The 12,737-nt window shown below is 44.0% G+C and overlaps 2 protein-coding genes across 4 annotated transcripts in view; one reads left to right on the top strand and one right to left on the bottom strand.

Annotated features, from left to right (window-relative positions):
* Positions 1–12,737, bottom strand: part of LOC136872694 (peroxisomal leader peptide-processing protease) — a 1,469,308-nt gene that overhangs the window by 1,079,982 nt on the left and 376,589 nt on the right. The window lies entirely within an intron of this gene.
* Positions 1–12,737, top strand: part of ITP (ion transport peptide) — a 435,567-nt gene that overhangs the window by 94,106 nt on the left and 328,724 nt on the right. For 2 of the 3 annotated variants that reach the window (XM_067146515.2, XM_067146514.2), the window contains exon 1: positions 8,173–8,272. The exons of the other annotated variant lie outside the window; for it this stretch is intronic. In XM_067146515.2, coding sequence (XP_067002616.1) covers positions 8,243–8,272 — 30 coding nt within the window. In that variant the 5' untranslated portion in view covers positions 8,173–8,242. Of the gene's footprint in view, positions 1–8,172; positions 8,273–12,737 lie in introns of those variants that run through there. 3 annotated transcript variants of the gene reach the window in all.

Here is a 12,737-nt window from a genome sequence, read left to right as displayed (position 1 = left end):
ATACCGGTAATAATAATAATAATAATAATAATAATAATAATAATAATAATAATAATAATAATAATAATAACATCAAAGAGGCACCCTCAAAACTCCATACAAAATACGGGGGCATCATCCGAGTAGACAAATTCAAATACCTGGGTGAGATCATCATGAAAAATGGACTGGACAAAGAAGCACTTCAGGAGAGAGTACGCAAACTGGAAATAGCCTACCAAACATCCCGCGCAATCTACAGCAAAATATGCCTTTCCCAAAACACCAAGATACGTCACTATGAAACAGTTCTGAATCCAGTAGTTCTATATGCAGCCGAAACCCTGTCTCTAAATGCCAACAAAGGATTCCTTGAAGAACTGGAGAAAAAAGAGCGCAAAATTGTGAGAGGAATCTTGGGATCAAAGTACAGAAATGGAATCCATCAAAAGAGATCCAACAAAGAAGTCTACAGCAAAATAGAGAAAATTACTGACACAATCCGAAAAAGGCGGGCACGATTTTACGGTCATCTGAAAAGAATGGACGAAAGAAAGTTAACTAAAGAGATCTTTTACTTTTTTGATTCAAATCCCAAAACCAGAATTCCCTGGTTTAGAAATACCAAAGAAGACCTGCAAATGCTACATATCTCAGCTGAAGATGCCCTCAACAGAGATCGCTTCCGCAAGAAAATATTGACGAACGAGCTAAACCGAGACGAGCAACCGAAGAGACAGAAGAGCGTAAGCAGGCCCATTCACAAAGAATGAGGGAAATTTGGGCTCTAAAGAAGGCCAAGTTCAGTGTTAAATGCAAGAAGACTTAACGTGGTCCTTGATGGCCCCAGCGAATTATATAATAATAATAATAATAATAATAATAATAATAATAATAATAATAATAATAATAATAATAATAATAATAATAATAATAACGTTCCTTCAACTGCTATTGGCATCAGAAGACGTCTCTTCCAATATTGCTGAAAAAGTTGTGTTAGCACGACATTAAACGGACAAAAATTCACCCCTGTAATGTGGGTCTCAAGTGTAGCTGAGAAAGGAGGAACGCGAAAAGCTGGTTGCTAAGTACCAGTGTCGAGTAGCTGTTAGTAGTAACTGCCGGGGAATGCTCTAGTTCAGGTGTTCTCAATCTGGTGATCTCACCATGCGAATAAAAACGTGTTCGCGAGCACGAACGCTCGAGCCGTCCTTTCTTTGATTCATACTCAGTTGTAGGAACCGTAATGTTTTTCTAACCATCCAATATAGTAATTTATTGTAGCTAGCAATTCACAGTCATTTGGATGAATTCTGGAAGAAAATGAACAGATGTTCTGCCTGGTGTCTGTTAGGTCATCAGCCCAGAGGCTGGTTGGATCCTCGAATAGCACCACCAAAGGTTATGCGGTTATAAGGAAACCCCAAAAACCAATGACAGCACCAAAATGAGGCATACTAGGCAAGATGAGGAGTGAGGTAGTTTGCCATTGTTTTCCTCACTGGGTCAGAAAGTACTATTGCAGCACGACTGACCCTATGAGCAGCACCTTTCGTAACACTCAGACGCACTGGTCGTGCTCCGAATGTCATTACTCAGCACTGGTATATAATCCTTTCAATTCAGTGCAAAATTAATCAGGAAAGTCAAGGTTATTAAAGAGAATAATAATATGGCTGCTCGTTCAGAACTTAAATTGATAAATCTTCACTCCTCCTTAGAGCCGAAATATTTATTCAAAAATGAAACATGCATTTGAAGAGAGGTAGATATCATTATATTGGTAATATTAAAAGAAGCGCTCTGACAGCTATCGCAGGAGGGAGGGCCTACTGTGGTGCCGTTGAGCGGTGTTGCTACAATCCTACGTTCCTTTCTCCTTTCGCTCTTGTGTTCGTTCAAACGGCTGTACTCTGATGTTGCGTGCGACAAGATCTAACTGAGAAGTGAAAGGTTTGGCAACTCCAAGCAACTCCACGCGAATAGCAAGCACGTCTCCATGGCGAAAGCCGGACCGCCCACATTCCCATGGTAACCATACCCTACTACCTTCTGTCCAGCCAAGCAGGCAGTAAATGGACCCTCCCTTCGCCGGATGTCAGAACGCTTGTTTCAGTATTAGGGCTATAGGTTTCAAATACTGCGAAGTGTTTCTCTCAAATATTCGAGACGATTTGCTTGTACGAGAACTTTCTCATTCACATAAACAAACCTCAAATGCACGAATAACAGATTCACATCTTCAGAACAGTTTACGTGTAGCTACAAGTGACTTCTCCCTAGACATCACTTAGATCCTGAGTAATTTTCAATTTCAAGAATTTCATTAAACTAGTCAGTGTTTTAAAAATTAATGTATTGATTTATTAAAGCTATCCGATTTCATGGTACTCGCATACTTAATTTGGGTGGTGTTCACAATCTGGAAAGGGATGAAAACCCCTGTTCTATGTATTAACGTAACCTGTAAAAGTGAGCCCTTTCTTTTCTTTCTTTACTCATACCATCACCATCACATACAAACATCAGGACAAAGGGAAGACATATACAACAAGTCAGCCCAAATTTGGCGACGGATAAGCACTGGTATTAGGTCAAAACGTAGTTCATCAGGTGCTGTGTCGTCTGATGTTCAACACAGTCGTACAAAGTGTGTCCTGAAAGAAAATCCCATTTCTTCAGGATGTCCTAGGGTCTCCCATTCACAACTCATAGCCTGTTTGACGACTTCCATGCAGTCCAGGATTCCCCATAGCTAGGAATTCACGCGTTGCGGGTGGTCTGGGAATTAACAGTTCCATAGTTTAGAACCCTGCTCTTTGTTTGGGTTTACTACTGAAAGCATTGAAGAGTGGAGGGAACTATTGCACTTACGTTGTACTCTCTTGCGGGCGTAACACCACCTGACACCCGCCGTGAAGTAGCAGCGAATGTGGAGAGCTCAAGGGTCTCCCTTTCCCCACCTTACCCTCTACATCAGGGGCTCTCAGGGTGCATGCACTGTGCACGGTGCAAAAGACGACTTCGCTTGGTTGCCCAGAGTGCAGACCCCCACTCCTCGATTTGGAGCAATAGCGCTGTCTCTCTCTCTTTCCCCACGCCTGTCTCGCTCGCTCCCCCTGTCTCCCTCTTCCTCATTTGTTCCGTAGCGCTCCAAATCCGAGCCGAGTTGAGCCGAGCTTAGCCGAGTAGCCCAGAGACGAAGCGTTGGTCCGAGCCGAGCCGTGTGGAACCGATGCACAGTGCACGGAGCTCTTGCGCCTCGATTTGTACGCGTGAGATTTTGGGCGTTTGAGAGGCCCTGCTCTACATGGACACTGAAGTGAACGCCGAGAAGTAAGGGGTGAGTTTCCGGCACCCTTAAACTCTCAGCTAGAGTATGATAACGCTGATGGAGGAGTTCCTGGTCCACCAGTTTGGGGTTTATGCGAGGGGTTCGTAACGTTTTACAATTTGCTTTCACGTCGCACCGACACAGATAGGTCTTATGGCGACGATGGAACAGGAAAGGGCTAAGAGTAGGAAGGAATCGACGTGACCTTGATTAAGATAGAGCCCGGTGTGAAAATGGGCAACTACGGAAAATCATCTTCTGGGATCGACAGCGGGTTGGTAACTCATGCTCGCCAAGGCCAGTCATAAACAGCGCGATGAGAAAGGTGAATGAGCACAGATTACTTTTGTGGTCCACGTGGCATTCTGCACTACTCCAGTGGTCACAGAGACGAGTTCTTGGAAATAATTTAGACGTTACTGTAAGGTTACTCTCAGTTAGTCATGGTAGGGCTGATCTCAAGTGATGCAACGTATTTAATTGGGCGTATGTTCTAGAGATGGGCGTGCTAGTTGTCAGGAAGCTCACATGATGATACATTGGACCACACAGCACACACCATTCATTGATTTACTGGCGCTTCATTAAAGAAAGGCCTTGTCCCGTCACTTTCGAGGAATTCCTTCGCTGACATAACGGGAGCAGGCTGGCGGGCCTCCCAGTAAGTGCGTCACGTTCATGGTGCTGGCCACGTCCTCAGCTAGTCAAAATATTAAAGAGATGTCCTTCTATTTCTGCTCCTCACAAGGCATATTACTACTGTGGTCACAAGTGAGAGGGCATTTACATAACTGACGCATGGCCATAACAACGTTGTGTGCTCACATTTACTTAAGTTTCCAAAGAGCACAAAAACGAATTACATAGAATACGGCGAAATGTGACTTTTTTCAACAAATAGTCTGACATGATTGTAATAAAGTATAAACATGTAAATAAACTCTAGGTGCTATAGATACATACATAACTAAAGAATTGATTCAAGCTATATGTCCCTAGTATATTCACATAGAATCGATCATGATAATATAATAACAAATCGATTTTACTATTATGCTCAATACATTCTCCCCCAGATCAATTAAAAACGTAGTCACGTAAGTAACGTGGGGGTTTCACTACTCTGCCAGAGCTGCGGGGTACGTTGTTCTCGTCCAATTTTGTCTCTCTACTTTCGCAGTCCTCGTTCAGATTGGCGTCATCACCTTCCATCGTGTTTGAAGTTCGAGGCGAATCCTGGTGGTTGACATTATTTTCGACGTATTTCACCTGAATTCCATCCCGGTCCTCTAAAATAGGCATCTGTCCCTTCGAAGCAAGGTGTCGATTGGATACAGTTATCTCCCTTCCATCAGACATTCGAAGACAAGAATAATTAGTGTTCACTTCTATATGTTGAATAAATTGTAATAAAGTTAACACCAAATGTTGGTTTTATTCAACGTACAACTATAAACTCTAGGTGCTGTGGATTCATAAACAATTAAAGAATCGATTCAAGCTATATGTTCCTTCTATCTTCACACAGAATCGATCATGATAATAAAAATCGACTTTACTGTTATGCTCGTTACAAAGATATAACTGAACATTGTTTATTAATTACGAACATTTTTCTGATTTAAAAAAATCTAGGAACGATAATCTCAAGCAAAATGTAAACAACAACGTTAATAATCATAGGGAATAACGGCGTGTGGCCTCCGAAGGGGCCTGGTGCAAGTGATGCCGTATAAGGGACCTGCGAGTCTGTGAGGATGAGGCCCTACCTGTGATAAATTCTAATGCTGAAGACGACACACACACCGAGCCCCCGTGGCACTGAAATTAACCAATGAAGGTTAAAATCACCGAGTCGGCCGGGAATAGAACCCGGGATCCACTGTACCAAAGGCCAGCACGCTAACCTAGCCATGGACCTGGACAAAAACAACGTTGTACGTGCAGAAGTATACAACGTGCTTACACGAAAACGTGACAAAATAGGAATTTTACAATTTCCGAAATAATGCAATCTGCGGTTATTACATAAGTAATATCAATTTTTGTTTCGTTATTTTTAACAACATTACCGGTACGTCAAATGAATTATTTCGTGAAAACAAGAATCTGTTTCTACGTACAATTGCTGGCTGAGTGGCTCAGACGGTTAAGGCGCTGGCCTTCTAACCCCAACTTGGCAGGTTCGATCCTGGCTCAGTCCGGTGGTATTTGAAGGTGCTCAAATACGACAGCCCCGTGTCGGTATATTTACTGGCACGTAAAAGAACTCCTGCGGGACTAAATTCCGGCACCTCGGCATCTCCGAAGACCTTAAAGAGTAGTTAGTGGGACGTAAAGCAAATAACATTATTATTAATATTACTACGTACAACGTTGGTTTATATACGGCATTTGGCTCTGACAGTTAAGGTATTACAACGCTCCAAACTACTACTGAGGTTTCCTTTCTCTTCATCTCTGAGTCTTTTCCGAATACTTGGTTTCAACTCAGTCGCGTTTCTTTTTCGCCTGTGATTTTGTCACCGTCTGCACAACAGCATTCCAATTTCTTTAACATAAAACACTGTTACTTAGTAGTCAGCACATGAAAATATCCTGCTCGCAAAACAGGTGCCCATATAATTGTTACACTCGTTTTCAGAGATGCAGAAGAACAAAGCAGTTACAAGAAAATCCCACTTTTCAAAATTGTGTCGCTTACAACACCTTTGCGGCCTACGCTTCAACATATACCTTAGTTTCATCTCGTAATCTACCATAATTTAGATCAACTACGTATCGACGTTCACTATTATCCTCTCTGTTTAAGGATATGGAATCGATTATTATAGGCTACTTGGTATTCTTTTATTATTCAGCCTGTAACTGATAACCGACTGACAGACTTGAAGAGTTTTAAAAATGCAATGAATAACTTATCTATTCCATTACATGTTTCATCTCAGTGTTACAGAAATAATGATGTTGTTTGAAGGGACCAGAAACATCGAGGTCATTGGCCTGGACATAGCGGAGCGCAAGGAGCTCAGTGGCTTAAGAGCTGGCTGGCCTTCCATCCAGATGGCCGAGGTACGAATCTCGTGGCGTATCAGGAAGGATATTCGGCTTTAAACCACCGGCAAAAACCCACCCTACAATGATAAGGGTGGTTCCAGTACGCCCTGAAATATTTGGGATAAGCTGAAGAAAGAAAGAGAAGAGAAATACGCTGAACGCGCATTAACCGCAACTTCACCACTATGTAGGGTGGAATAGTTAGCTCTAAGACTCGCTCCCCCCCCCCCCCCACCCAGCGCCACCTAGGAACTACCCAGAACTATTTATTTATTTATTTATTTATTTATTTATTTATTTATTTATTTATTTATTTATTTATTTATTTATTTATTTATTTATTTATTTATTTATTTATTTATTTATTTTTGCCAGTGATTTAACGTCTCATTATCTTAAACAGGTTTTCGGCGACGGTGGGATAGGAAAGGAAGCGAGATTAAGGCAGAGCCCCAGCACTGTCTGGTATGGAAATTGAAAGCCACCGAAAACCACTTTTAGGGCGTTTGGTGGTGAGGTTTGAACGCATCATCTCCTTAATGGAAACTTACATTTACACAAGTCGTATCAAGCAGCCAACTCGCTCGGTCTATCAAGTGGGCCTACTCTTGTCGGCTGAGCGAACAATGGTCAATGTGACTTTGCAGAAGTGGAAGTCGTGTTTCTATTTCTGTGAACTTCATGACGGGAAGTCGAGCGCACCCCAAACACGTCTGTATCATCAATCAGCCAGACATACTGTAACTTCTATTTAAGGGTAGGAAGGTGTGTGAATTGTTTTAACTTTCCTAAAGCTATAAAGCTCCTTGCTCAAATGGTCAGCATACTGGCCTTCAGTTTAAAGGGTGCCGGTTCGATTCCCGCCCGGCCCGCGGATTTTAACTGCGTTTCCTCCGACTCGAGGACTAGCACACACAAAACGCTACATTACCCATCACCACAGACAATAGTGAATAAATCCCTCCACGTAGAGTTAGCGTCAGGAAGAGCATCCGACCGTAAAAAGGACTAAGTCCGCAAGCATTACACGGTTCGAACCTGCTATCCGTGTGAAAAGAGCCCTAAGAATAATAAGAAGAGCTGGGGTGAGTGGCTCAGACGGTTGAGGCGCTGACTTTCTGACCCCAACTTGGCAGTCTCGATCCTGGCTCATTCCCGTAGTATTTGAAGGTCCACAAATACGACAGCATCGTGTCGGTAGATTTACTGGCACATAAAAGAACAACTCCTGTGGGACTAAATTCCGGCACCTCGGCGCCTCCAAAAACCGTTAAAGTAGTTAGTGGGACGTAAAAGCAATAACAGTATTATTATTAGGAAGAAGAAGAAAAGAAGATAAGAAGAATAAAAAGAAATAGGCTGGAAAGCCTACACTAAGTCGTAATATCCCATTCGTAATAGTTGCATTATACTGGTGCAATACACGAAATGAAATGGCGTAGCAAAGCGGCAAGCATACCAAGACCTGGGACGATCCCTACGACGAACTGATGTAACGTGCCCTCAGGGAGTGGAGACAGCTAAAAGGTTCATGTTCACGACATCTCCATTCTAGGCGGGAGACATTTCTATTGGCTGCAACCCCGGCACACACCCTCTCCGTAGCTAATGGCATTGGCTCCAGTTTGACGGCCCAACGAGGAAGGATGTAAACAAACCATGGGTTTCTGATCCACATGTTAGAGTGTAGGGTGTTGAGACAGGTGCAACGTCAAACAATGAGTGCTCTCTCAACGTCACAACGCTCAAGACGGTATCAGACATTTCCGCCTGAGTCGAAGCGTACTGGTGGAGAGTCTTCCGTGTCTCTTCAGTGCCTCACGACAACACAGAGGTTTCAATCGGACAGGTTTACGACGAAACTACAGAATGGGAACTGGGAGAAGATCAACAAAGAAGGTATGATGATATTCTACAATCTACATGATATTTATTACGTGTTAACGCGCTACGGCTAAGGAGCCAAGCTCTGCATTCGGGAGACGAGTGGGTTCGACCCCACCGTCGAATGTCGTGGGAATGGATTTTTGAGGTTTCCTACTCGTATTTTCACTTTCACGTGCGTCGAGACAGTTCCTGTTCATAGCTCATAGCCGATTCCTTCGACCCCCTTATGTAATTTAATTTCATCTTCATCACCTACTCAAGTGTCCGGTTCGATGGCTGCATGGTTAGCGTGCTGGCCTTTGGTCTAGGGGATTCCGGGTTCGTTTACCGGTCGGGCCGGAGATTATTTTGATCTTCATCGGTTAATTCCGATGGCTCGGGGACTGTGTGTGTGTGTGTGTGTGTGTGTGTGTGTGTGTGTGTGTGTGTGTGTGTGTGTGTCGTCTTAAGCATTATAATAGGTAGGGATTCATCCCCACAAACGCGCAGCTCGCCCATACGGCGTCAACTCGAAAGACCTGCACCAGGCAACTTCGGAGGCCACACGCCATTATTAAGGTTCCTCAAGTCAGCCTGTCGTCAGGAAGGGCTTCTGGCCGCAAAAACATGCCATATAGTTTCATTCACCTTATCACTGACCCTGTATGAGGAAAATGGGGCTGAGGAGGGGTAGAGAGGGGTAGGGTTAGTTTTGTTCAGTTGCAGAAGTACCGCCATCTAGTAGAGACAGAGCATACAACTAACAACCGTCACTCAGTGTAGACGTGTAGAAGTGTCATTCCTTAGAAAATGATGATAGTTACGAAGAAAATGCATATGACCTCTTTCGTAAAAAACTGAAACTTAACTACAAACACTCGGCTTTATTTTGTAACCATCTGTCCATTATGTTTTGTTTTTAGCGGATAAAACATGCGCAAGCTCACCATATTCATGGACGCCATGTTGAAACAGCCAACAATTAAAAAAAAACAGAATAGGCCCATTATTTCACTGAATATTTGTGATATTTTTTCACCTCAATTAGTCCAGTAGTTTTGGCGTGACTGATTTAAACCTGTTCACCCCCCAGCGTTGGTTCTTCCCCAGGGCTCAGCGAGGGATCCCAACTCTACCACTTCAAGGGCAGGGTCCCGGAGAATGAGACATTTGGTTGGGGATACAACTGGGGAGGATGATCAGTACCTCGCTCAGGTGACCTCACCTGATGTGCTTAGCAGGGGTCATATAGTGGATGGGAAGATTGGAAGGGATAGGCAGAGAAGAGGGAAGGAAGCGGCGGTGGCCTTAAATTAGGTACCATTCTGGCATTTGCCTGGAGACGAAGTGGGGTAACCACGGAAAGCCACTTCAAGGATAGCTGAGATGGGAGTCGAACCCTTCTACTCACTTGACCTCCCGACGCTGAGTGGATCCCGTTCCAGTCCGGGCGTGGCAGCTAATCACATAACAACTACACTACAGAGGTGGACTATAATCTTCTGGATAGTGAAAAATGACGAATAAAGACCCGATATTTCGAAATATTCACTCTAACTCAAAAAGTTGTGTTCTAAAATAAATTTAACCTTATTCATTTACTTGATATAAATGGCTTTTTGAACATCGATATAAAAGAGTTTGCTTATAATTTTCTTCTGCATTATTCTAGGGAGGAATTTCCTAGTGGTTGGGGGTTTAGGTATGCACCACCTTTAAATGAGGTGGAATAATTGTATTCTAATCATAGACTGTTCTTTATTCTTCGGGGTATATTATTTACGTCTACACTTAAACCTCAAGGCCAATGTTTTAAGAAAATTAAGGCATGATGGGCCAAAACTTACACATTCCAACCACTGTATGAATCTGTTTAAAAGTTAAGTTGACTATTCCTAAATAGACTGTAAACAAACCAAAATTATTCTTACAAAAATATACGCACATTTTTAACAATAAACAATAAAAATGTGACAGTCAAATTCTTTTAAGAAAATTAACTTTATCTGGGCAGAGATCTACGTTTAGCGAGAGTGAGGGGGAGGGGGGAGTGGAAATGCTTCGCTGGTGGTATACACAGAAGCACAAGTCTACCGCATAGTCTACCGAGGCCTAACGCCATTATGTCAAAAAAAATTAAAAAACTATTTACAATAGCTAGCCCATATACATGGTAATCCCAAAAGGTGTATATACTGCTTGCTTGTCGCAACCGGCACGGTTACAAATTTTGTGGTCGCTAGTGGCGCCGGTCGCATGTGGCACGGTCGCATCCGACACGACACCAGCCGAAAATGGGAGGTTAGTACATTTCTCCTATTTATTGGTTTAACTGAGGATGGAGAGTTCTGTTCCTAACCAGAGTTGAGAACTCAACCTGAACAAACGGGCAGATTCACTCTTTTGTGTTTACAATCATTATTATTATTATTTTTTTTTTTTTTTTTTGCTAATTGCTTTACGTCGCACTGACACAGATAGGTCTTACGGCGACAATGGGACAGGAAAGGGCTAGTAGTGGGAAGGAAGCGACCGTGGCCTTAAGGTACAGCCCAGCATTTGCCTGGTGTGAAAATGGGAAACGACGGAAAACCATTTTCAGGGCTGCCGGCAGTGGGGTTCGAACCTACTATCTCCCGAATACACAATCATTTCTTAAAAGTAAATTATTTGGTTGTATGCACACTGTATAACCCGCTTTACTGCTATTTTTTCCCCTCCCATGGCACAACAGCCCCGCAGGGCCATGGTCTACCAAGCGACCTCTGCTCAGCCCGCAGGCCTACAGATTACGAGGTGTCGTGTGGTCAGCACGATGGATCCTCTCGGTCTTTATTCTTGGTTTTCTAGACCGAGGCCACTGTCTCACCGTCAGATAGCTCCTCAACTGTAATCACGTAGGCTCAGTAGACCTCGAACCAGCCCTCAGATGCAGGTAAAAATCCCTCACTGGCCGGAAATCAAACCCGCGGCCTCCGGGTAAGAGGCAGACCCTTACACCGCGGAGCCGGCGTGCTTCACTGCTATTAGGGGTGCTTAACGATGGAAAAAGCCCGCTTGTTTCACTCGCAAGGAAGAAGTTATTATTCATCATAAGGAAACCCAGGAATTAAGAAATGGGAATTCTACTTCTAGAATGGCTGAAGGCCGCAGGTTTCACTCAGCCTAATCCCGAGTTCCTTTCCTTTCTGAATTTCCACCTGCTATCTAATTTAACGTATACGGTGTAAAAATAACATAGAACATCCGCCAGCAAAAATCAGCAATTAATAATAATTTCGTGTGACTATTTCTAGCCGGATGCAGCCCTTATAAGGCAGACCCTTCGATGAGGGTGGGCGGCATCTGTAGGTAACTGCGTGTTTTTCTGGTGGAGGATAGTGTTATGTGTGGTATGTGAGTTGCAGGTATGTTGGGGACCACACAAACACCCAGTCCCCGAGCCAAGGGAATTAACCATTTAAGGTTAAAATCTCCGACCCGGCCGGAAATCGAACCCGAGACCCTCTGGACCAAAGGCCAGCACGCTAACCACTTAGCCATGGAGCCGGACATCTACAATTTATAGACTATCACTTGTCTATAACATGACATTTCGAGGGGGGGGGGGATACGCCGGGGGATGCCTATAGCGCATTCTTGTACTCTGCTGCGACCAAGTAGGTCCTTCGAAGTTCAAACGGGGTTGAGTCGGCAGCAACTACTACTACTACTGCTGCTGCGAAAATGTTTTCAGTCCTCCCCTGAAGGGGGAGGCGGGCCTCTTAGACTGTAACGCCGCCTCGCAGGCCGAGAGATTTGTTACGGTGAAGGTGGTGGTGGTGGTGGTGGTGGTGATTATTGTTTTAAGAGGAAGTACAACTAGCAACCATCCTCTTACGGTGAAGGAGACGCTCGGAGAAGTTGAGGGGGTTGGCGTCCGTGGCCTATACTAGGAACTGTCCCAGCATTTGCCTTAGTGCAGGAGAATGGAAAACCACGGAAAACCATTCTCAGGACAGCTGACGGTGGAGACCGGCCGTGAGGTATTCCCGTCTCCGGAATACAGAGGCATAGAGCTACCCCTCCCCTGCTCGGTCGGCCGGTCAGAGTGCAGAGCTGTAGGATCACGGACCAGCCGCGGCCACTTGAGTGCCGAGACTCACTCTGCATCCACCGAGCTCAGCAGCAAGTACCGCGTGATAGGTATTGTCGGCAAAGTATTTACTTAATATTGCAGTTTCGTAATTTTTCCACCACTAGCGCAGTAGATGCTCACGGAACTCGTCTCATGACGCTGAGGCGCTTTAACTTTGAGGTACTCCCGATAAGCCTTCTGACGCTCAATATTGGTGATTTTGGACTTTCTTGAAGTCGCCCTATCCTCTCGAATGCGCTTTCGATAATTCTTGTCTCTACATCACGACATTTTTCGTATTTCTTCGCAACCATTATTTTCTCAAATGTACTCAGTCTGATTGTTGTTCGTGTATGGTGATTATTGTTTTAAGAGAAAGTA

This window comes from Anabrus simplex, chromosome 4, assembly GCF_040414725.1.
Source record: "Anabrus simplex isolate iqAnaSimp1 chromosome 4, ASM4041472v1, whole genome shotgun sequence".
Lineage (NCBI taxonomy): Eukaryota > Metazoa > Arthropoda > Insecta > Orthoptera > Tettigoniidae > Anabrus > Anabrus simplex.
The sequence above is the reverse complement of the archived record's forward strand: the minus strand, read 5'-3'. Positions and strand labels throughout refer to the sequence as shown.